The sequence below is a fragment of the Helicoverpa zea genome, chromosome 3 (genome assembly GCF_022581195.2).
Source record: "Helicoverpa zea isolate HzStark_Cry1AcR chromosome 3, ilHelZeax1.1, whole genome shotgun sequence".
In the NCBI taxonomy this organism is placed as follows: Eukaryota; Metazoa; Arthropoda; class Insecta; order Lepidoptera; family Noctuidae; genus Helicoverpa; species Helicoverpa zea.
In genome coordinates, this window is record NC_061454.1 from 3,572,874 (window position 1) to 3,599,534 (window position 26,661).

General features: G+C 34.1%; 1 protein-coding gene across 1 annotated transcript; it reads right to left on the minus strand.

The window, feature by feature from the left end:
• Nucleotides 1-9,532: 9,532 nt before the first annotated feature.
• On the minus strand, nt 9,533-26,186 carry LOC124646057 (homeobox protein aristaless-like). Its single transcript, XM_047186091.1, has 5 exons — nt 26,026-26,186; nt 16,490-16,739; nt 14,352-14,397; nt 10,287-10,480; nt 9,533-10,168 (listed from the first exon to the last, which is right to left on the minus strand). Exons 2-5 carry the CDS (start codon nt 16,690-16,692, stop codon nt 9,751-9,753), a joined length of 861 nt encoding a protein of 286 aa, XP_047042047.1. The 5' UTR covers nt 16,693-16,739; nt 26,026-26,186; the 3' UTR covers nt 9,533-9,750.
• Between the last annotated feature and the right edge of the window lie 475 nt (nt 26,187-26,661).

Here is a 26,661-nt window from a genome sequence, read left to right on the forward strand (position 1 = left end):
TATCGGGGTACCTAGGTAAGTACAGCTCGAACCAGTGTTCGAGGAGATCAGATAGGCAATCGCTCCATATAAAATACTAATACTCGGCTTGCAAACTAGAAGCCTAGGTCAACTTAGCTTTGGGGAAAATACTAGTGAGCTTTATAATACCCAGTTAAGTACCTATGATAAATATGATCGAATAGAGCCTTATTAAATTCGATAAAAAAAATACTAAAGACCACTCATTACTCTATCCTAAACAATATAAGCTTTTTCTATACAAATTCATTAAAATATGTACCTTCTTACCCAATTAAAAGACGGCTGTCACCTTTTCTGACCTTTAAATCTTTCTACAATCATAAAACAACATTATTCCATAGTAGGGTCCTAGTGTACTAATAAAAAACCCCTTGGTTATTTGGGAACAGCGTCCAAAACCGTTTTGTGGAGTGTTGATAGTTTTCTATTACGAATTCAATCAACATAAATTAGATTTAATTTGGCCGATGACGACCCGGCTACGGTTTCATCTCGCCCGATTATAAAGGTTGGGTACACACAACATTATTGAAGTTTTTTTTTGAGATTTTATTCTAAACGAGTTTATAATTATTATACTTTCAAAAACCCATATCAAGCCATGAATAACTATGTAATTTTTTATAGAATTTAGACACTGGTACTCAGCTGCATCCGACCCCAACATTATTGGGAAAAGGCTCGGGCGAAGACTATGTGCTAATTCTGTATAGAAGTACTTACCTAGGCAATGCAAATGAGAGTTATGCATAAATTCGAACCGACCGAACCCTATTTTTTTTAGCAAAAGTCTAAACGCATCAATTTTATTGCATTTCTAGAAAACTTTCTCAATAGGTCAAACTAACATTGCACACTAAATTATTTTTCAGAGTTTTCGGCTGCATGTTTTTTTATATAATGTTATCGAAACTTCTTCAAGTCTCAGCAGTGTGTAACTGCCCTTAGCGATCATCCGCTTTTGTGAATCCACGTTGATTACTCATAATCAATGTTTTTTGTTTATTTATAGTTTAAGAGCCGAAATGAACGGAATCGAGTGGATACTATACCTACTATGTCTGTGTGTGGGTATTATGTAAACCTGTCTGTAATCAAAATTCATATAGTTACCTACATTCGACCTCTATTTTAAACAATTGTAAATTAGTTCTAATCCATTGTATTCAATTAAATTAAAAATGCTAGATAATTTGAATGTAAAATGATTTAAATTGCCTAAATTTAGCAAAAAATAAGCTCATTTCCATTTTCGAAAACATTAAGCGACCTTGTGACTTGCGTTTTTTGATTTCTTACATAATACATACTTAGTTACATTTATTACGTCAATTCACCTTCAGTTCAATCGATTACTGCTAAATTCTAGTATTTAGGTATCTAAGCACAAGCTCTAAGAACTAAGACCACACACACACATACATATACCATAGAATTTGAATCGACCAATAGTTTGATAACCGATGAATGATTATTATTTTTCAAATTGATTGGAATCAAGTATACACATACACATCAAAGACAGGACTCTTTGGAGATGTCAGTAACCAGTCTACAGAGCCCTGAAACTACTACAACCTACTTTCTTGATTAGCACAAGCTTTCCTTTCATCACCTTTAGTACTTCAAAACATAAAATGTCATTATACTTAGCCATTATTCCACAATAACACATAACATTATTTCAAAGTATGGAAAACAAAATGACAAGCGGATGTGCCCTAACCAAAAATCTCTTAAGAAAGGACCACGCCAAAATGCGGGTGTGGAATGTTACTGTCTTCGCCCTTATACGACTTTTTTGGACCCGATTATCTTTGTAATGTCAAAATCGTTGACAGTTCTCAAAGAATCCGAACGACTCTGTAGTTAACTCGTAACTTATCATTTCGGTCATGCACACCAAATGATATGATCTAGTAGAAGAAGGCGTCTGACCGACCTTTATAATGGCACGTCTGCTCATCTTTTCTTACTCCGTGCTATTGCCTAATTAATTCCACAATAACCGACAAAGTCTGTGATTACCCGGCCAATGTGTGAAATACACTTTAACGAGCGGTTAAAGCTATTATATGTCGTTAAATGTTTTCACACTTCGGCAATGTGGATATCTGAAACGTGTTATTCACAATACCTTGCTATTCAGTTATTTTAATTTTAGTTACATTTTAACACTCATTAGAATATCGCAATCAGGAAAAATACAATGAAAAAAAAACATTTGATTATAAATTAAAAGTAGGCAATTGTAAATATTATAATTAGGCTTTCCTAATAAATAATGATTTTACAAAAAAAAGAAGTCAAAACCTTTGACTTTTTTTGTTGCTGAATAATTTAATTTAAGTGTTGTATTGTTAGATATAGTTCCTACTACGATATTTTTCATAATCTTAACACTACTGACGTTCCCTGATTCTGGTAGTCTATTAGATACTTCTATACTACATAATATAATCTATACTAATATTATAAAGCTGAAGAGTTTGTTTGTTTGTTTCAACGCGCTAATATCAAGAACTACTGGACCGATTTGAAAAATTCTTTCAGTGTTAGATAGCCCATTTATCGAGGAAGGCTGTAGGCTTTTTATCCGGGTTCGTGCCGTGGTTCCTACGGGATGCGGGTGAAACCGCTGACAGAAGCTAGTAAGATATATTTCATTTTGTCGGTTTGTACCCTAAAGGATCAAAAAATACTGAAACTATTTGAAAGATTATTATCCTTTTAGAAAGCTACACGATCCACGAAACACATAAGCTATATTTTATTCAGGTAATGGAAGAAGCTCCACGGGACGCGGGTGAAACCTCAGTATAACATGTAGTAGTTTGAATGTCACACATGAGAATCGTTCGTCACATTTAATTATAGGTACTTAATGATTATTTTCTCAACTTTACAAAATACTAAGTACCTGAAAACTAACTGTCAAGTTATTGCTAACTTAGAAAGCTAACATGTGTTTACAAAATAACTGTTGTGTGTGTGATTAAGTAAAGGTGTCGGCGTCTTTCAAGTATAAGCTTTGAATCCGAACGATTAATTACTAAACTTGCACATTGCAAGTAATTATTGCTATAAAGAGTACTAGCAGACTGCAAACTTTTAGTCGGCCGATAGTTTGTTTCGACTAACATATCAGTATGAAAATGAATAGCAGTAAACGCCTTACAAAGACCTGGGGCCCGATTCTGCTAAGTTAATAATGTCAAAATTGAATAGAAATCGAATCTCAATAGCAGTTTTAACCATATCGGGCATTCTGCTGCTAATATAAGACCAATCGTATTCCAAAGACATTCGATCAGCTTGCGATTGTCTGCCATTTTGGTGATTTTGGTCTATACGGTAGTTTGCTCTATAAGTAATCATCTTGGAATTGTAAATCATTTGCAGACAATATGATTCATTATTGAATCACAGGAAATGATAGTAACGTTTATTTAAAAGAAAAAATAGCAGCAGAGTGCCACATACGCTTCAATCGTAATTGAGTCGTGATTGGATCTCAGTCGAATGTGAATCGTATGTCGCTTAAGTAAAATTAGGAGAATCGGGCCCAGGTATTAAGTCGGTATTAGATCGACTGAAAACTTTGATTGGAATCAAGATTTTTTTATTATTTTTTTGCTTATCATCAGGTCAACTGTCGGCCGACTGTTTAGTTTCCAGTGTGTGGGTATTAGTCTTTACAATGTTGTATCAATTATGTTGGGAAATTATCTAATGTGTTATTAGTTGATAGTTTATGTGAAGAAATTGATGGTTCAGATAAATGTTAGGTACTAGAAACAGCTGTGGTAAGGCTGGCTAATTTGTCGTGAAGGCAAACGGTGCCTATGATTATACTGTAATCTCTAGTGCCACGTGATGGTTTTTCACCAGCCAGCCATTTGGCCATAATCAGCCTTGATGAATTTAAATAATTTTTTTATGCTTTATTTTATGTATATTGACTGTTGTGTTCTTGTTTATAAACGAATAATATTGTAGTAATAAATTAGTAACTTCTCAGCAAAAAAGACTTTCCAATGCTTAATTTTGAGCCTTAAGCTTACCTTTTTGTCTCACTAGTTATTTTAAAACAAGAAAACTTGGGCACATCATCAAAGAATCACAAAATTTCTCTAGAAAACTGATTTTTTTTTATTATCTTTCATTAATTTAGGGGCTTTTGGTCACAATAACACCATGCCAGCCCCATCATAACCTAATACAAGTAATGCTACTAGAAAACTGATTAAACCCAAAACAGGAAACAATAACAGTTGGTCCAGTACCATATGTTACTATTAGCGATAACTAGACGTTTATGGCATATCGATATAAATAGAGAATCGATTAATTTCTATAAAATGTTAATTCGATCATCAAACAGTATCCAGCTCGTTATACTAATCAATGTATAGTGCTATAAAAATTTATGTTAGGGTATGTTGTAAATAATATTATTACTAATTGGGCCTCGCCAGTGTTCTTATGTATTGAAACTATTAGTTTTGTGAACACGGAGGAGGGAATGATAGCGGAGATGCTATCAGGAAGGTAGGTCAGGCGCCTTCTTGTAGGTCAAGCAACGTGCAGACGAGACGTTCAGGTTTTTTGGCACATCAAAACCAATCTGTCAAAGGTTAGTCTTGATTGATTGGTGATATTATTTTGATAATAATAGAACCCTCCATAGATGCAGAGAGACCCTGCAAAGGCAGTGCCAGTAACGTTCCTCGTCCCCCGAACGCCCGCATTTGTCGCGTTACTTTCTTAGTAGATTTTGCGTTATGACATCTCCGCTAGTGATTTTGTTCTCCATGGTTTGAGTAATTATTAGTATTTATAGAATGTAATATTATGACTTAATTGATTACGTGTTTTGGCGCAATAGTCATAGTGCGCCGGTATGTAATTGTTTTATTTGATTAATTGGTGGGAAAAGATACTATTAACTTCGCCACTTGCGTATCAATATAACAAACTAAGATTATTGAGGAGATTCACTCAAATTAATTGAAAAAAAAAAACCTGTAAAATAAACTGGAAGACACCAGATTTAATTAAGATGAAGTAACAAAAAAAGAAGTAAAAACCAAGTGTCCTCTTTTACTGTCTACAATTCTTCACTAATTATATTAAAAGATGAAAGCCTTTACATTCCTATGTCGATCAAAATCCGATGGACTGATTTCAAAATACTTAGGCTCTTTCCTATGCTTAGGAAACGGAGAGAAACGGGAGTAAGAATAAGTACTTCACCAAATTCAAATATTTGAAAAGAGGGTTCATGGTGATTGAAAAAAAAGTAAAGATCAGATTTTTCGAATAGAAAAAAAAGTATTTTTTTCTATTACTGAGCAAAGAGATGAGCAACTTGTACCTAGTTTTCTTTTTAATTATTTGAAACCAGAATTCTGAAACTAACACGATTACTTATGACCAACTAATTGGTGACACAAAATCGCCATGACGATCGTAAAATTAATTAAACATTCACTCTATTACAAATTAAACTCATTTAATTAGCAGTTAAGCAGATGGACAAACTCATAATATGTAAATATAAATCCTCTTTTCTGAAGCGAAATTCATGACGCAGGTATATCCATCACCATAACCAAACTAAATAATTATATTTTAATGATCAAAAGGCAGAAATTAGATTTGATTAATTTATTTAAAACCCAACATTTGATTGAGCTGATGTCTCTTAAATCATAATTCTTTTTTTAATCATGTAATAAAATATTGAAGGCAGTGTTGTAAATTAGCAAACTGGAAATATATCGATACCTATGCACGAGTTGCGAGAGAAGACGTAAACAAACACACAAGTTAGAGCGTGACACAACGATGCCAAATATTGAAGCGAAATTGATTCAACACAAAGCTTATTATAAATACTGCCGCATTAAACCGCGAGTGTATTTAAAATAATTTAAATGGAAACGTCCCAGCATCGTTTTACTTTCACAAAACGTCTTTATTCCTTCGTATAATTTACGACAAGCTATAAACTCCGGTACCTAAAGATCGGTGAATAAAAGTTAGCCAGGCGCAGGCGCTTGCACCATCGTGGATCCAGCACTAAAAAATCGATCGCAATGGCGTGGCGTTATCGATAATTGTATCGATAAACATTTGTATACTCGAATAGTCGTGGAAATCGATTTGCCACGCCACTTATTTAATCTGTCGATATAAGAAAATTCAATATAATAATAGGAGTTTAAATTTAATTTAGGAAATTGGTATAACTATGTGTGACCTTTAGAGTAATTTGAGTTTGTTAGTATACCTAGTCGAATGATCTTTTGATTGGTTTTTGAGTTATTTTTGGTGATCTGTGACGTATCCGTTTTCTAATAAACGGACACGGTTTCACCTTAAAAGAATTTTGGTAATTTGTATAAATCACATCCAAGTCTATCCTCTATATTTTTTTTGCATGTTAATTTTGTTTCTGCCTTTTATTCATACTGTTGCACATACACGACAATCTTTTAAACAATTGCCTCAGTAGCTTCACGACTAAGTAGAGTGATTTTCACAAAACGATCTAATAATATGCATAACAAACCAATATCGACAATATCCCCATCACTACCCGCAGTCTGCCGGTCGGCGAAGCTCATAAAATCTTATGATAAGCGCCATTATCATCACAAAGGATGCGTGTAATTGTTTGTCAAATAAATACTAATAAAATTTTGATGTTTATTAAATATAATTTTGAAAAGGACCCCTTTTATGTATTCTTGATTGTCGTAAAAAAAATAGTGCTTTACGATTGTGTAATCGACTATCGATATCGAACAAGCTGTTACGTTTAAGAGGCGCTCCCAATATTCTGTCGATCTTTTTTTTGGTTACTAGAGAAAGAATTTGACATTAGCCCCAGTAGCTTTTTAGGTTAGCCAAGTACCGTCGTACCACAAAAACTTTTAGGCGTCTGTTGAACACTTGTCTAAAAAAATGACAGATTATGACGTTGTAATAAGGTCCGTTTTGCAGCCACACTTTTTTTAGACAAGTGTTCAAGTTTCTTTAGTAAGGCTGGTAATGTCAAAGCCCTATCTGTAGTTTACATAAGAACAGATAGATAGGATAATGGGTTCGGCCGCTAGGGACTATAAAAGTTTAGTTGAAAGATAATAAGGTTGTAATTACAAAAGGTTGATTATGAAATATGATTTCCTTTCGAAAATCTTTCACTTGAATTATACTAGGTATTCTAATATGCCTTAATTGTTTTCGTATTTTTAACAAACAAAGATTTTATTAGTGAATATATTTATAGAAATGGTAAGATTAATTAATTGTTATATGAAAGGTCAAGCAAACCAAAATAAGTACCGTTGTTAAAAGTAAATGCATGACAATTGCAATAAGTAACACTTGTAACTATTTTATTACTGTGTATAAATAAATGTTGGGTGTTATGTAAGTAATTAAATAATAGAATGTATTTTTTCCTAGGGTCTTTTTAAAATTTTTCCAATTAGGCGTTTTTATCCACATGCATATGTCAACCCTATCGTACTCTCTTGATTTTAATTTCATCGATTAAATAAATAATTTTAGGAAGAAAGATTATCATTAATTAGTTACCATATATTACCATTTCTAATCTACTTAATCTTTTTGCTAACATAGACTTAGGACTCGCTAAAATTGACTGAACTAACCCTACTTACTTGCATCTGAAAAAAACCGTTTAAGCTCTCGTCTTTATCCTAAGGGCTTGTGACCTTATATGCATCGTATATGTAAATTACAATCTTATCTCTTCACTTGAATTCTAGGAATGTTTTTATTTAGTCTATTCAATAGTTTTACAAATGATCTTATGATAAGGAAATATTAAAACTAAGTATCAAAATATTCATCCGCATCGCTGTCAGCTGGGATCGTGCCCAAAAGGCTGGCTGCATTGCCACGCTGGATGGCAATGCATATCCTTTGGCCGAAGTATAGGCAACCCCTTTGGTCACGAGTGGACTCCACTAATTACAATTGTACCTTTTTTCCACATTCACGAATTTCCTTCATATCTTTGATTCAAAAAAAATGGTGGAATCGCTATTTGTACATCCTTCATATCATCTTAATTATAGCTCTGTTAACCGATTCCCCAAAAAGAGCAATTTACATTCACAGCATTCACTACAAGAACAATTTCAAACCTACACCTAAGTACAAAATCGCATCTGACATTTAGACCTCCCAATCAAACAACAATTACAATCATAACTAACCCCATTTAAAATCCAAAATCCCCACTAATTACCGAAACATACAAAATGACTCTATACTTACGAAGTCACAATCTAGGCTCAAAACCGCAGTCACCCTATGAAGAGAGGAGGTCAGGCATAATTGGCTGATCACGTAGACTCGTCCCTTCACCCGGCCTTGGGTGACTAATGCCAAATTGGTGATGATTGTGTGTGATTGACGGTGAATCATTGCTGTGTTGGATTGTGAGGAAGCTGTTGTGCGAATTTTAGCGAGTAGCGGGTTTATCGCTCGCTGTTTTCAAGATGGCTTCCAAGTACACAAAACCGTTGCTTATGCATATAAATTACCCCCCTATACTTTTACTTCGTTTACCATTTTTTTTTTTGGGTTCAGCTCCAGGAAAATAGGCCTGAAAAGACAATTCAAGCAAACCGGGTCCCTTCCATATTATTCATGTTTGATTGTTTGTAATCCATTGCTTTGTTATGTATAGGTCTATCATAAGATGAATGATAAGAACTAAAAATATTTTATGTCTTTTTCGAAGCTTCAACGATAATTCCTTGCGGATTACAGTGTTAACGATAATTACTAACTACATCATGGCTAGGCACTGGATTCTGCCGTTCATCTACACTTAGTTAAATCTACAGCTGTCTTCTGAATCCCTGATTTCCCCCTTGCAGATATCATTAATTGCCACTCCTAACTCCAGGATTTGCCCACACGCAGTTATCTTTGAGTAAGATTTTAATTTTGTACAAATCGCTTCTCGCTATCTATCTTACCACATCCTCGCGTAAATCTCAGAGCCTTACAAATTGGCCAAAGCCATATTTTGCGGATGAAACCATTGATATTAATTACATTAGGCTGTCATGGCGATCTTTAGACCGTAGTATGGTTCTCCATGGATAGAAACGTGCGATTAATGACCCCAGCATTGAAGGATTGAGTCATCCTTTTCTATTGAGGTATGGCCTATGATAATAGATGATTTGTATGTTTGTATGTTTCAAGTATGTATCTAGTATTTGATCTTTCTTATAAATATTTGAATGTAATTCAGTAAATGCTGTATCTGCTGACATAATCGTTACCATGATTCGCTATGTTAATTTTTGTTGAGGGTTCTAGAATTTTCGAATTACTGTAAATTATTATAGTCCACGTCATTTTTGTCCTTTCTGTTTATTATTGCAGTTTTCAATATAATTATGGGTAAGTAATGGAATGGTACATAGTTATAAGTCAAAAAAAAACAAAGCGATTAAAAATAACTGTATTTATTTATTTATCACTATAATAATAATTACAACGTAAGGACGGATTTACGATAGGAAAACTAGAAACTAAATTAACATACTTACATAAACTTATTTACAATATCAAAAAATACACGTCTGGATACCAAATCTATGTCTCAAATCTCAAAAAAAAAAATATTTACACTATTCTAAAAATCATATAAAAATACAATTTTCCTAATTAACACATCAGATCAGCTCGTTGTCTTAACAATTCTAGTCTAAGTTCGTGCTCCCGCGCAGCTAGTCTTAAGGCAGCGATACTAGACGTGCGTACATCATCCATTACTGGTTGCATATGCAGGCTTTCACTGCCCGGGGATATCGGGGGAGACATGGACGGCGCCGGAGATCGTGCAACTTCGGGCGACAATCGGGAATGTCCGGACGACGGTCGGGAGAGATCGGGGGAATGCTGCGATAGGTCGGGCGCCGGTCGGGACTGCTCGGGAGAAAGTCGGGGCGGTTCGGGAACTGTTAAGTTCGCGAAGAGGGAGTGGAAGTGAGCGGGTGAAGTGGCGTAAAGTGGGGCCCCGAAGAGAGGCGGGCGCGATAGCGGAGAGAGGTATTGTGCTCCAAATAGAGGTGTGCTTGCGTACCTGTAGAAAAATAATTCAATTAGTAATTGTGGCAAACTTTTTTCGTGATTAATCATCACTGGGGATGGGAACTTTGGACGATAATATGGCTTCTGGTATGAAATCTTTTTTAACTCACCTAAATGACGCAAGCGCAGCATCAAAAGGCTTCCTCAGCCCAAAGCCAAGTTGTGACAGCGGGTGTGGAGGGCCCGGCAATGTGGCTGACGTGGGCAGCGGCTGGGCCCCTCCCAGGTACCCGCTGTATGGGTGCACGTGGGGCCCAACCTTCTCCTGTTTGCGCCATTTCGCGCGACGGTTTTGAAACCAGACCTGGTGACAAAGAAATGTCGGGTTTAGAAGGTGGCTATGGCTAGTTTTTCTAGTAGAATGAATGCAGGCGAGGACCTAATAAGGAAAGCCATTAATAAAATTATACTATGTTTAGTTAAAAGGTGAAATGAAGCCTTAAAAAGGAAAAACATAACTACGCACTAACATTATCGTACAAAAATAACAATCCCTGTATAATCAATTTACTTACAGCAACAAAATTAATTAATATAATGGCTTCACACAATACCGACTGTGTTAAATGTAATTATCATTATGCTAAAGCCACGGTTGAACTTTTAAAATGGACAAATTAACATCCACCTAGCAACATTAAATACTTTTTCCTCAATTTCGAAAATTATCGTATTATGCGATGGCAACACTCATTATGTACGGCTAATCAATTTCCTCGTAGATTTATAAGCTTGCTTTCTAGCTTTTTAATAAGTTTTTAAACATGATTAAACAATCAAGTAGAAAGTTTACGACCTACAGACAGTATTATGAGGGGATATTTATATATTTTATAAAAAAACATAAGAAATGTAACATAAATCAAAGTTGATTAGGAGTCAGTGTGCGTGTTGCTTGCAAAGGCCTAAACTGGACATAAATGGAACTCCTTGTCATTAGCCGGAGTTCGCTATTGAAGGCAAACTTAATTAATACGCGGTTAGCTATGTTACATGGACCTGACTATTATTATTATTTATTTATTATCTATCGATAATTATTTTAGTGTAAACTATTTATATTTTAATTATATCGGCGCCACAATTAACTTTATAGTACCTATTAAAGAAATTGTTAAAAGATCTACTTTCTGCCTCTCGATGGGACCGAACAGTTATTTTTTGTAACCGTTATTAAATTGTTCGTTGAAATGATTAATCAAATTGTGTTTCTCTTTAATTACTATATCAATTAAGTTATTAAAGAATACAAAAATATGACATCATATTAATCATACGTGTTTTGAAACTTCTGTCCGTCAGGATTATAGATTTAAATGTAGGTACTGATATGTGATTTATTAACTTTGGTAGCGAATTATAATTTAATAAAATAACATAACTCAATATTTAAATCACAATTTACAATAATAATTATTATGTTTGATAAATAATTATTAACCTTGTATATTTGAAGTTGCTTTTGATATATTCAATAATTTCCGGACAAAACATTATGTTAGGTATGTAATTTGTGAATATAATGTTTCATATCCATGCAAATTCCTCAACATAGGAATAAATTACTAATTGCACTATTTTATTATGATGTGTCGCTTACACGGCGCATTTACATTGCAAAATGCGAATTGACTCCTTATAGGAGCGCACTTTAATAGAAAAGATCACGACCGATACATACAAATTAATCTATCAACAGAATATCATGCTCCTCACATTTCAACGTAGTTCCATAAAAAACAAACAATTTCCAATAAGCTACAAACGTAAAAAAAACTTATCAACGTTTTCTAAGTAATTGGCAATTTCCAACAAAGTCGTATTTCCAATTTTGCAGCGACTCGGACATTAATGAAAACATCCGACGGTCTCGTATGCCGTGATTAAGTGATCATTAAGGTGTCGTTCCACCGATATGTGTACGGGCGGAGTCGCGTTTCCCCACATGTCATATAAGGAAGGTTGATACACCACGGTGACCATACATCGACAGCGTAATGACAGATATTAATCGCTTTAATCTCTTTTAATAGTGCACTTTGAGTGTGTTATGAAAAAACGAAATTCCCAACGTGACCTTTTTGAAAATTGTAAAATTTTAACGGTTATGCGTTTTGAGGAATTTATTTGCGTTTCCATAATGACTTGGGGCCGAATAAGTATTATATAAATTGACATATTAAAATTACGCCATATAAAGTATGTGAATAGGTTCAATACAGCTTGATATGGCCATTATTAAGACTACAACTATTTGCTAATTATTTCTATATAAGTAAAAAAGAATGCTTGGACTGTTTCTAAATCATATTTATTACAATATTAACACACAATGAGTGTTATTAACTTTATAAGTAAGTGCATAAAGAAATCATAAATCGTTGGTTTGTAACAAATTCCTGAGTAATTGTGTTATTGTTTTGTACAATTTATTAATTGTGCCGTGTCTTAAGCAATTCCTATTACGGCTGCATAGAATGATACTGTTGACTATAACAGCATTTTATAAAAAAAGTGAAACGTAAAAAACTGTTTTTTTTTCTCTACATAAAGCACTCAATTTAATTAATGTAAATTAACAGTGCTTAGATGGGAATGTTCCTTCTTTAATGTTACTTTTATATGGTCATAGTAAACGGACTAACCAACTTTTTCTAAGTAAGAGTACTTACTTTAAAATATTTACAACTTGAGATAGTTTTAAACACGAGTTTTATTTTCGGTTTGTTGATAAATAAAAAAAATGATAAAAAAAGAAAAAAACATTATTTCAAAGTTTTTGGATTTTTCGAAATCCTTTTTTTTAATTTTCTTTCGGCAAATTGTAGATAAATCAGTCGACTGTATTAACAGGCTTGTACAGACTTCGTTATTAAAACATCGAGGGCAATAAAATCATGAGGCATAAATACACATAAATATAAAATAATGTAATGTAACTGATGACTTGATTGGCAACACGCGTGGGACTGTTTGTCTGTCTGTCATAACTCTACTGCAACGTGTGAAAATCTACACTTTCACGTCTTATCTATGAATTGACTTACATAAACTAGGGTGTGATGGTAATGAGGTAATATAAAAATAGAAAACAACTGGAATGATTTTTTGTTGAATTTAAGCCCACGCACACACTGTAGACTAAACTGTCGTTCCGATGATTTAAAAAAATGATTTTTTTTTTTAAGAAAATCGTCAAATCGTCGTGATTTCAATCAAAGTTTTTAGTCGGACTGATACCGGACAAATACCTACCTGATCGTTGTTACGTATGTACTTCCATTCATCTTCATACTGATTTATGAGTTCGAACAAACTATCGGCCGACTAAAAGTTTGCAGTGTGCAAATTGTTGTTAATTGAATTGAAATGTTAATTTAAATAATTATGTTTGTTAAAAACAGAAGAAAAAATAAAGTAATTTTAGTCACGTTTTTAATTTCAAATTGATTATAGTGTCCAATTAAAGTGTTTAATTTTGATGGTATCATTAATTTAAATTACAATACCTTCCTATAAATTACGAATGCGTCTAATTGTTTTTTTCCTACGATATGCGATTTTAATGAATTATTATTCATTAAAATCGCAGAATAATATACCGGAATATAATGATTATAATCACTATTGACCTGCAGTCGCAGGTCTAGGATGTGGTCTTCCGTCCTTAATTGTTTTATTTTAATTAGTTTTTTTTTATATAATTGAATATACTATGTAACACAACCATGACCTATTCAACTTCCTTCGTGGGAGTGTCAGTTCGATTTTTAAACAGCATCATCAATAAACAAACTTATTGAAAATATCATATCTTGAATATCAACATAATTGAATCCAACTGCGTAAATTAACTAGTGTTATTATCAAAAGCGGTATTTACAACTAAATTTTATGTGCCATATTAATAGAGTTCGGAATGTGTAAACTATTCGAGTGAGCGTGACTTGTGAAGTCGGCGTCCTGTCGCGCGTCTGCAGGGGGCCTAACGTGCGACTTTTTGTCGCACCGCTGACAAAACGCACTTTGATTTTATTACTTTACCTTAACCGACGTTTTGATTGACTTAATTATATCGCCTCGATGAATATATGGATGATCCCAAAATGCGGACAGAGAACAAAAATTACTAATTTACTGTCGAAAGAAAATCGAATTTGTATAAATATCCTTACCTGTATTCTAGCTTCGGTGAGGCCGATTTTCAAAGCAAGATCTTCTCTGTAACAATAAAAATGTTTTATTAACATTGTTGTCTTAATAAAGTTGTTTTCTCAAAGTGGAGTTGTGACCACTTCGCTGTTTTTATTCGCAATACAATGAGGTATTTTAATACGGAATTAACTTCGAATAACCTTTTGCATAATCTATCAATACAATTGTAAAACCGAACATTGATATCATGGGTAATTATGATTAATTTTTACACATTTGTGGCGGACTAAAACCTGTACAGTCGGAACTTTTTGTGTGTGTGTTTTGTTTTATATTTTATTAATTTTTCTCCTTCAAAAAAATAAGCAGACAGATGACAATACTTTTACAATCTTGATGAAGCATTTTTATTTTAGTTAGCATCCTGCGTAGTATGCTTATGAGCATCTCGCTTAGATGCTACACATTGAATGTAAATAAAATATGACTGTTCAACTGTAAAATTAACATCATATGTAAAACATAATGATTGTTTAACTACACACATCAAAAGTGTCTAGGGATCAACATATATTTTTGCAATAACTTTTCTCCTGATTGATATTAATTAAAATTTTCTTTAAGGATTCATCAAATAAAGTGTTTTCGTTTGTCACAGTAACGATAAACCAAGTCACCTTTGCACTAATAAAGAAATTTGCCATTTTCCTAATAAAGGGATTTTTGACATTTGAAACACTAACACAAAAGTTCGAAAAAAAAGACTGAAATAACAGTTTTCTTTAAAAGTTTATTGGGTAACTTAAACAATTAATAATCCGTGTTTCTACCGCGAACACTAACAACACAAGAACATCGGTTTGGCATACTCAAAATGAGTTCATCCAAATCACGATGTGGAATGGCCGCCCATGTTCGTTGCAACAACAAAAAAAGGTCTTCTTGCGACTGGATACCCTCCATATTCGGCAGAGCTCTTCTCTGTAGCATATCCCATGCATGCTCAATCGGGTTCAAGTCTGGCGACTGAGCAGGCCAGGGCAGGACATTGATGTTAGCTGCCGCGAGAGTCTGTCTTACAACTCTTGCGGTGTGCGGTCGTGCATTATCATGCATTAACTGAAATAAGGGACCGATTTGCACTTGTAGAGGAACGATGACGTCTGATACAATCGTCTCAGCATAAATTTGAGCGTTGAGGTTGCTTCTGATCCAAATCAACTCAGTTCTTCCGCCGATCCAAATACCCGCCCATACCATGATGGTTCCACCACTATAAGGATGGACTTCCTGGCAGGATTTTAATCGCTGTTGGCGTCCAGGGGTTCTCCAGTGTCGTATACGTCTTGTATCCGGTCTCATACCAAAACGAGACTCATCAGAAAAGCACACGAAACGCCATTGTTCTTCTGCCCAATTTCTGTGTTCAAGAGCCCATTGATATCGAATCCTACGATTGTGCATTGCTATAGGTGGTACCCGTAGCGGTCTTCGGGAATGAAGGTTCACTTCATGCAAGCGGTTTCTGACTGTTTGGTCGCTAATTAAGTTCCCTGAAGAGTGATGAAGCCTCACGGCTAACATCATGGCGGTTATTGTTGGAGCTCTTCGAGTTAAGATTTGAATGTATCGGTCTTGTCTCCGTGTGGTGCAGCGATACCGTCCTCCATGGCGCTCAGCTACGGTACCAGTGCTTCGGTAACGTGTCCAAAGTCGACTGATAACACTCTGACTTGTATTCAGAGCTAAAGCCACAGTACGTTGCCGGGAACCAGCTTCTATCATTCCCACGGCTCTGAGCATTTCTTCCCTGCTTAAATGACGTCGCCGCTCCATAATAACGTTGGTTTTAATCAGTAGTAGGGAAACAGTAGCACTAATAATGTCTTCAATGCGTTGTATGTGTTTATAGGGAAAATATTGACAGCTGATTTTCATCTTTTACTCGAATTTGATTCACAGTTCCTGATTCAAATTATGAAATGCACCAAAAAGGATCCATATAAATTTATAAAATCATAAATTTATTACAAAGCCACATCTCAATCTCAAGAAATCCGCATAAAAATGCTTGATCCCTAGACACTTTTGATGTGTGTATTATGTAAGTACTTCGCGGTCATTAAATAAATAAAATATTCCAATTTTTCTCACTAACCTAGTAAAAACATCAGGATAATGAGTTCTCCCGAAAGCCTTCTCCAGCTCATCGAGCTGGTAACTGGTGAAAGTAGTTCTATATCTCCTCTGCTTCCTTTGAGGAATGTCTTCGTCATCCAGGCCGCTGCCTGACCCTGGGCGCTCGTGCTCCATCGGAGGCAGGTCAGGGGTGGTGGAAGAACCGGGCTCAGACACACCCATGATGAAGTGGGGGAAGTAGAAAATGATGGAGTAGTTCGAATTGAGTTCTGTAACAAGGAAAATAGTGTGTTATTCATAGTCATATTGTTTTTTGCATTCTATAATGAACTTAAATAAAGAGGAAATATAAAATAGGTGTCACAAACGGATCCTGATGGGTACATCAAGGTAGTAATAAGATTAGAAGATGGCGTTTTAAGCAAGATTAATATAGGTATAAGCCTTGCAAATACCAAATATGATTAGGTAGTGAACTGAATACATGAAATAGATCAAAGTAATTTTCCAAGTAGTAAAATGGCCATAGGTAGTAAAATAGCAACTATTGCCACTACAATTAGCAACATAAAATACGATGACACATATAGCCTTAAACGAGTTAGACAAGAAAAATAATTTACAACGTGTCGCAAAACAAATACACATCACTAGGTATAGATAGTTTATTAGCAAAAACTGCACATATGAACAAACATGAACACCATAATAAGAAAACTAATACACAGATAAAATCAGCAATTTAACCAGAAGGCAATGTTACGTGAACTTCACAGTTTTATATTGAACAAGATATAATTTCATTAGGTATTTTAAAGACTTAACTATTCCTTGCGGTTCTACCCGCGTTCCGAGAGATAACTTCCTATACCCGGACAATAAAATATAGCTTATATGTTGCTCTGATTATAGTAAGTAGATAAAGTTTAATCAAAATCTAGTAGGCAGTTTTAGCGTCAGAGAGGAATAAAATTTGTTCCAAAGTTGCCGCTGCCCTGGTACTCAAAGGGCTCCAGAAGGAACATGGTGGGCTTAGTCAGTAAGAATTTGACACTCCCGCACGCTGCATCAACGAGATCATTTGATGATTTCTCTCAAAAAAAAATGGGACAAACTTCGACACACACATACAAACTTTCGCATTTATAATATTAGTAGGATATTAATGTTTATAACAAACCAACGGCCTGTGTCGGGCCAGCCCTTATGTTTAAACGTCATACACAATTAACCATATATCGTGGCCGATCTAAATTGCAATACCAAACATCCGCTTTCTTTATACGCCATTGTTTATGACGAATAAAATGTAAGCACTCCGATGAAGATAGCCACAAACGACGTGTTTATATTGACAAGTGAGAAAGTTAATGAGAAACCATAAAAATATGTCGTTAATAAGAGGAAAAGTATTTATGTGAAAAACGTTGATGATTTTTGGAGGTTCATTGGTCTTAAAGTGGTTGTTAGGAATAAGGATGCCATTAAGATTGATTTTTTAGCCGTAGTAAATAATACAGCAAAAAGTTGTAGTTTGTTGAAAGCGCTGATCCCAGAAACTGCAAGTCCCAAGGCTATAGGCTACTTTTCTCTCGAGACATGGATGAAACCGCTAAAGTTAAAGAATAATGTCTTAAAAAAATATCTTAAAAGATCTAATTAACTTTTTCCCTTACACTCGAAGAAATAACAACGTTCAACAATTATAAATATCAGTACTTAGTGGCTTTTTTAATATCTAACGAATTAATTCACATTGGCATATTCCAAATATGGAATGCAAAACAGCTAGGGTCTATTTATCTGCATTTTAAAACAACTAGAAACAGGCTAAAGGTACGTTTTGGAAGCTAACTGTCGACTGCATCTGATGACCGCACGTTCCGCAGCTGCACCACTTATTTTATTTGTATCAAGTTTGTCCTGAAATCGGGCTTGGCCGGTAACATCTGTCTGCATGGTATAGTTTTGGTTCGAAGCGGCAGCAGCACATGCAGTCGCTGTCAAGTATCGACAGATTTTATGCAGTCGCTGCGGACGGCAGTTGCAGTCGAAAGTTCGCTTCCAAAACGTACCTTAATAGTGAAATAAAATGCTTTTTAGTACCGTCTCGCATGGGGGACCATAACGTTGTTACCGCAATGTACTTATAACAGAAATTATCACCATTTAGTTAGAAAAAAGTGTTTATAACTTAGAATATTTTAACTTAACATTTTTATTGATAGCAATAAACTATAGAAGAAAAGTTAATATTTTAACTTTTAATAGGAATGTAAAAAGTAGAGTGCTTGAAAAGTAATTTCCTGTTCTGTTCATGCTCATTGACTGAGTGATATTAGATATCTAAACTAATATTATAAAGACGAAAAAAAATACTGTTTACTACAAAAAAATACTGTAATACTGTTATAGTCGTTTTTGAGCCTTTTCCACCTGTTTTTGAGCCTTTTGTACCCCACAAACAAATTGTACCCCAAAAGGCTCAAACACTACTGAACCAATTTTTAAAATTCTTTCACTGCTGGTAAGCTACCCCTGAGTGATACATACGTACATTTTCCCAGACGGTAGTTACCACGGGACACGGGTGAAACTGGAGGAAAAGCTAAAGGTGACTAATTGAGTTCTGTGGTCTGTCCGGATAAGTTTTATTCTACACAGAACTCTTCAAAGGCAATTAACCAGAGAACTGTAGCCTACAATGTCAACAAAGCCGACTAAGAACTTAGAAAAAAAAACACAAAAGCAAGAATTACCGTAATGCTGTTAATTAGACGCATATTTCTCTAACCGGACTGAGACAGCGATTCGTTATATCTGAGAAACAATTAGCGCAGTTAATCAACTAGAGAGATCCAATTAAACAAGTGTTTAATTACATTTCAGTAATAATTAAACGGTTAATTTCGTTCCAATATTTTGTGACTACAAAACTGAACTTTAATACCCAGTTATTGGGTTGAATGTCGCGTGTGTGTTTAATAGTGCAAAAAAACTAATTTAAACTGTCTTTTGTTTTTGATAAGTAGTCGCCTTTTGTCTTACGCATAGTTTAGCTGTGTAAAAGTGAGACGGGATTGTTCATGGTAAAATTTTTAAGTGGTATTTATAATTTCTATCTTGGAATGGCACTAATTTCTTGGTGAATCAGTTGAGGTAAAATTTAAATCTATTTGGGATATCGTTGCTAAGTTTAACTGAATATAGTTGAAGAGCATGAAAATATCTACTGAGAATCTAATGAAGGTTTGAATAGCTTTAATGATGAAAAGAAAACGGGAGCACTAAATTACACCCAAGACAACAAAAACAAGAAAGAAGAGTTTGTTAAATATTCGTAAATCTCAGTAACTACTTGACCAATTTGAAAAGTTATTTCATTATTAGATAGCCCATTTATCGAGAAAGGCAACAGGCTACTTATAAGTTTCCCCAAGTTGCGGGTGAAACCGCAGGCGGAAGCTTGTGTCATAAAATTAGTCCCGAATCATAGTGTAAAAACCATAATTGTCGGCCATGTATGGTAATTCCTAATTAATAACAAATATATAACATTATAAGGATAAAATTACAACTACGCATAGGCAATGTTTCTGGTATTTTTGTTTTTAACGCTACGTCATAACGGGATATTTGTTTGTTATTTAGGAAGGAAAAATAGTTTCAACAATATTTTAAAATCGATATTCTATGTAGTGTACTCGTTGGAGTATAAACCACAAATAATTTAATAAGCATGATTTTCCATATTATGGCCTTTTTATTTGTAGGTACAAAATATATAGGTGGATAAGAAAAACAATAAAGTTAGGACTGTTAGAATAGAAACCTTTTTATGAGTAACATTATTGTAAGTCATAATCATAGGTAATATTATTTTCCAAGACACCAAAATGGCTCGCATTGGAAATATACTAAGGAGATAACAGGCACAATTTACCAATAATTAAGTAAGTATTTATTGCAAACAGAAGTATATAGTCAAAGCCTTTTCTTATAAGATTAAGACCTACTATTTCATCCACGTCATCATATCAGTCTATTGTCTTAAATTTCTGAAACTAGCTACCAAACAAATGCATAAAGTATAAATTACATGTCGTATACAAAAAACCTCGTTATAAAACCAAATGCTCACAACTACCACAGATTTATTTCTATTATCTTTTGAGACAGTCCTCAATAAAATTGGTTATAGTTCACGAATGATTAGCTAGACCGCTATCGGCTGGCTCTATGCTCTATCTGTTGTCTATGGAGCGTGGCGGCACCTGCGCGCGCATCTGTCGCACGCGCCGGTAATCCAACATCAGTTAGTTATAATGCTTAAGTTTTAGGACGAAAATATACGGTATTATCTGATTTTTTAGGGTATTATTTCGTAAATATGGATGCTAATTGGTCCTGGAACCTAATTTATTAAGTGTATTTTGGTGCAAATGTAATTTGATTTAGATTTTTGTGGATATAATTAAGACCAAGGAAGAATAGAGGATAGAACTATTGCAGAATGTTATTTGTAGGTTTAAGTAATGGTTCTTATATTGTCTTAAAACTGTGAGAAACAGCCAGTTATAAATGGTGTTAATTTGTTTGTAGTACCTAAGTATAATTTTCTCAGCTCATAGACATTTTTAATTTATTTTTCTAAGTTATTTCAGCAAAAAATGTGGTTAACCATAGCTGTCATCTATGCGAGATCGTAAATTACCTAAGTTTTTTTCGTCTCATAGCAAAAGCATGTAAACGCTCTCGATATTTTTTCTATGACACCAAGAGATGGTCGTTTTAATGGAATTCATTTTCAGCAAGGTAATTATTTTAATGTATGAACGTAACTATTTCAAAATGGCGATAGGAGAAATATAAATAATGCGACGTCAAAAAAAACCTAATTACACTTTACAAATGAAACAAAATTTTTGAAAAGTTTTAGTGAAATTCGTGAATAAACTGTCTCAGAAAAACGAAAAAAATAAATTAAGCGACACGGTCCAGCGTTTCCTCTTTGCCGAGTTAATATAAAAAATACTTTGGTTAAATTAAATAAAGCAATCAAGATGTAAATTTCAACGCTTCAGCGATTCCCGCGGTTAATATTGACGAATATTATCCACTGATTGGCTCTGCTGACCGAGTAATCGATACATTGTTAGACAATTTTTTTATTCGATTCTAGCGGTATCGAGTTCGTTTGCCCCATGAATGTTAAATAAACCTTGACTTATATTTTACCGCCAATTTCGAAGAAAACTTTCGGTTATGCGAACCGCCATTGAATGACAAAAAAAATTGCCAGACATGAAAAAAATTACTAAGAGTTTTTTATTGTGATTGTATTAAGAATTAGAACATTATAATTAGGCATCCTACCTACAATAATTTGCAAAATAGAGTATTTATTGATCATAATAAACATTAAAGCTATAATTGAAAATGTGCGAATAAAACCTAACGAGAGTTTTAGCATACCTATTAATTATCAAGTCGACGTATATCGTTTGTATTCGATACAGTGTTTCAATTAATTCCTTCGCAATAAATATTGGCAAAGATCGTAATAATTTAATACACTATTGGTAACTGGTCGTTATGAAGAATGTAAAAACTTGTAATTGTCATAGTTTAGTGCCGTAAATGAACATGCTTTTGGCATAGGTAATGTGTTTCTGAAGCTTTGAGCCCGATGTGGTTGTACCTTAATCGATTCACGTACCACTATAATTGTAGACCATGTTGGTACGAATAAATTAAATTCCCTGTATCCCTGGTAGTTGGTGGTAAAGAAAAACTGTAATAATTTGATTTATACATAGCCTTATAGAGTTAACAATGCGGTGTGAAATTTGCGATCAATGATTTATGTTAACTGTGCTAGACGTTGCTGTATTTTTGCATTAAATGTTCGTTGGACTTAAATCATAAGTTGAATTGCTAAGAAATATGAATAATCAATTGCCATTATAGATGCAAGGGTATTGGACACCCTGAAAGCGAATAAGGTGGATTCCAGTATCTGCTAAACATTATAAATGTGTGTCTTGAGACAAAGTAAGTTTATGGTGACTAATTTAAAATCTTCTAAACGAAAACAATTAACTGTATATTTGATACAGATTTAATTCAATTCTGACACTTCTGAGAACTGTTAATTGAAAATTATTTGCCGTATTTACCAACTTCGTCCAACGAAAAAATATCCTTAGGTACTTTTTACAACAATTTCTGGCTACCTCTAGCTGTATAATTGATCCGATCTTAGTTTCACGCGATTAACTATGGAAATACGTTAATAAACTCCATAAAATACACGATTATATGACACAAGACTGAAGACTACAATTATCCGTTGTTATTAATTCAATTACAAAATTACCATTTATTTCCTATATAAATACAGAAAAAAGTATGTTCGCAGAAAATAATAGGATGGTTACAAAAAGGACAAAGAAAAACTATTAGTTGCGTTGATCCAAAGATAAATTATTATGAAGGTTTTAATTTAATACATTCAGATTAGATAATATTTCCTTTATGCAGATAGTGGAAGAATTATAATATAATAGGATTATGAACGAGAAACTAAGAGGCGCCTGTAGGATTAATTTTTTTGTGTCCTTTCAACGACACGGGCGATAATCAACTGTTTTAGCTATTGTAAGTAAACTTATCTATTTAAGCTACTGGGAACGTTTTTCAATATTGAATTAAAGTTTTGTTATGGTGTAGCGTGAAGTTCATTGGAGAAGGAATTAATACTTATTCCTATTTCGTGAATTTATTTGCCAAACTTTTGTGATATTATGGTACCCTAATGAATTCAATGAATATTGAACAAAATTACGGATTCAATTTTCTAGTTGATGTCTTCAAACAATTAAAATCAATGTAAATAAAAGTAACAAAACCTCTAGCGATTGTCTTACAATGTTCTCTTTGAATATTTCTAACGTAATACCTGTAGAAAGAAAATCCATACTTGCATTTAGTTATACTACACCTACAGCTTTATTTCCCTAAGTTACGTCTACCAACAAACAACCATTTATCCAAACTTCGGAATCTCCATTCTGCAGTTTATCGTTTGCTCTAAGAATTGAGGGATTAACCGTTTTTGTCCATTAGGTCTGCAGCTAAGTGTTAATGGCGTCTCGGATTATATCGCTGAGCTTCAGATAACAGCTGCCACTGACTCATGCGTCTCCTGACTGATGTCTGACGGTACCTGATAACCCTGACGTTACCTCGCTAATGCTATTACACCAAGTTCAAATTCCTCCGACGTATCATCCTTTACTCAAGTGACTAGATCCCTTGGAACATTAACTTAAACACAAAGCAATAAAATTCATTATCGTTTACTTCCCCACTTGTAGATTTATTTGAACAATTTAATTACTCCTTTGTTCCAACTGCATTAAGCGCATTGCATAGTTTTTCTATTACATTCTTCGCTACTCCATTGTCGGCAGACAAATGATTATCACTTTGAATACCGTACATTTCTACATAATTTGTTTCATCGTAGAACTTGGGAAAAAAAAGATCTGCGCGTCTAATAACATTCACAAAGCTAATATTATTTATCGTAATCACAATCTCAATAACATCCGATTCAATTTCATCACCCCATAACGAACAACGGAGAATCTTCAATTTTAATATTATGAACATTACAAAAAAATAATCAAGATACAAGCGGTATGGATTTAAATGGACATTCCTATTACGAGCGCGGCTAGTAGCATCGAGTACCGTGTAATGAGAAACCAGAATGTTAATTAAGATCTAATTAAGTCTAATACAATCAACAATGCTGCTCGCGTTCCGGAGGCATCCGCAAGTCATCACGAAGGTTTAATATCGTCTGGTGTATGAAGATCTCTGACCTTCCATCGCGCCGTCATCCTCCAAGCAATTGTTCCGCGACCCGGGTAGCCGCGCGGCTCTACGCAACTGGTAATGTTAATCGAATTGAGATCGGACAACCCTTTAGTAAAAAATCGGTTAAAATCAGTCTTTCCAAAGGCTATTGTGATGTGAGAACTCAATTTAGTGAACATTGCAGCAATGTAGACGTGAGATCAGTTGAAAGGGTAATAAAGATATCTAACGACTGCGTGCGAGTCACAAATCATTTCTGAAGTTATAAATGTGAATATAAAGGAAATGTAATTACTATTTTAAACATAAACTAGTACATAGCAATTATTTTGTAATTTCTGTTAGTTTTATGATTATAATAAATTACGAGTTGCGGTGAAAAAGAGATATTAACATTTTATTTCATAGAAGTAATTAAAATTACTATATCATAAAATATACAATTAATATTTTACTTCATTTTTCCTCTTTATTTCTTAGAATGAGTTAAATAGTTTAAAAAGTAATGACGATTTTTATGTAAGTAAATATGTAGTTTATGAAAGGAGTGCTAAACGCAGTTAACTTAAACTTTTATATTTTTCCATCAATTATAAAACTCATCAGTACTTATTTTACATCACACTTTACGCCACCCGTCGCTGCCGTCGGTAAAAATATCGATAGAAATATTTTTTATTACGAATTTAATAGCAATTACGAATAGATTTTATAGTTTTATAATTAACATACATGTAAATTGGACAAATTATGAGCACGACACATTTGCCCACAAACACGACAGTCATAAAATAAATGACACTACACGAGCTTATAAAAAATATGAAATGACCCACACATTCCGGCGCTCAGGCTAATAAAATCAAGATCAATAACATAAATACGCTATTGTTGTCCATCTGTACAATATCTAACAACTTTTATAGAGCTTGAGATATGGGAATAACATTCAAAACTGACCATAATACAAGCTATAAACAAAATTAACAACACAAGGACCCCTGCTGATTTCAATTTTGAGCCTGACATCGGCCCTAATTCAATAAAGCAATAAAATTCACCTAATTATGCAAATGCCTTTAAAATATCAGGTATTATGCCTTTTTTGACTCCCAAAAAATATGATGGGAGACATCAAACTTGTGGGCTTTGATTAATGGAAGCCGGTAACTATAGTAATGTCATTATTTTAATAGATTGTTGTTACGGATAATTAGAAAGATGGGAAGCGTCATGCGGATACTTTCATTAATTATGTCCAACTATATCATTAAGTTTTGGTTAGTGAGACCTTTTTTGGTATTTGTAACAGTTGGTGTAATAATTGTGTGAAGTAAAATTTTAAAGTAAAAATATTTAAAATTAAAAGCAGAACAAAAATTGGTTAGTATTCCAATAAATTATTAAATAAAAATAAATAGATAATAAATAGGACCCCATCAAGGTTATGAAATAATGTAAATTTAAGTATAATATTGACGTCAATTTAAATAATTTGCATTTCAATATTTTTTGCAGATATCAAAATTAATTTGAAGATTTAATAGGCCTAGGAAAGAAATTGAAATATTACTTTACAATGATATTAATAAAACCCAATTGTACTAACTTCATGAAAAAAAAGTTAATTAAACATGAGCAATAAAATAATAATTGAAAAACACTTACCACACTCAATTCACACCGATGAACTCCGAAATAAAGTCCTTATTAAGCACGAGACGAAAGATAGTGAACACGAATAAATTGCCGTCAATAAAGGCCACAATTTACATGATACCCCGTGACGTCTCAAACGACAACAGAGCAATAAACTATAACACACCAACGCCTTCAATCGACTGGTAGAGAATAAAGCCGGCTACGGTCGCCTACGCACCGCTCAAAAAGTATAACAAAAAAGTGGCGGGCCGAGGCCACTCCCCTCAGGCACGCCCGGCCAATGGCGGCGCGCTGATATCACCGCCGCCACGACTGTGGGCTGAATCACTTGATACGGGTCCCTACTTCGATACCGCTAATTGACTTTATCAACAAACTGACTTTACTGGCCAAAGTCACGATATATGCGTTTGTCTGCCGTGTCAAAAGCCTAACTGTGGCCCACTAGCGACGTAATTAAGTATGCTGCTAGTTAATGGGTGATTTGAGCTAGAGAGATTATTCTGTATCCATTACAGGTCCTAAGTGAAGGTCGTAAAGTTGGCTTAGGTTAGTATAGCGCAGTGATAACGGAAAGTAATGATTTGTTCATGCGATAATAACGTCAAATAAATAAAAAAATGCCACCAAAGATATCTTATA

Coding starts and splice junctions, on each gene's coding strand:
- LOC124646057 (XM_047186091.1), bottom strand. CDS start 16,692: ATGGGTGTGTCTGAGCCCGGTTCTTCCACCACCCCTGACCTGCCTCCG. Junction 14,398..16,489: donor TATCCTGATGTTTTTACTAG/GTTAGTGAGAAA, acceptor TTATTGTTACAG/AGAAGATCTTGCTTTGAAAA. Junction 10,169..10,286: donor GCTGCGCTTGCGTCATTTAG/GTGAGTTAAAAA, acceptor ATTTTTCTACAG/GTACGCAAGCACACCTCTAT.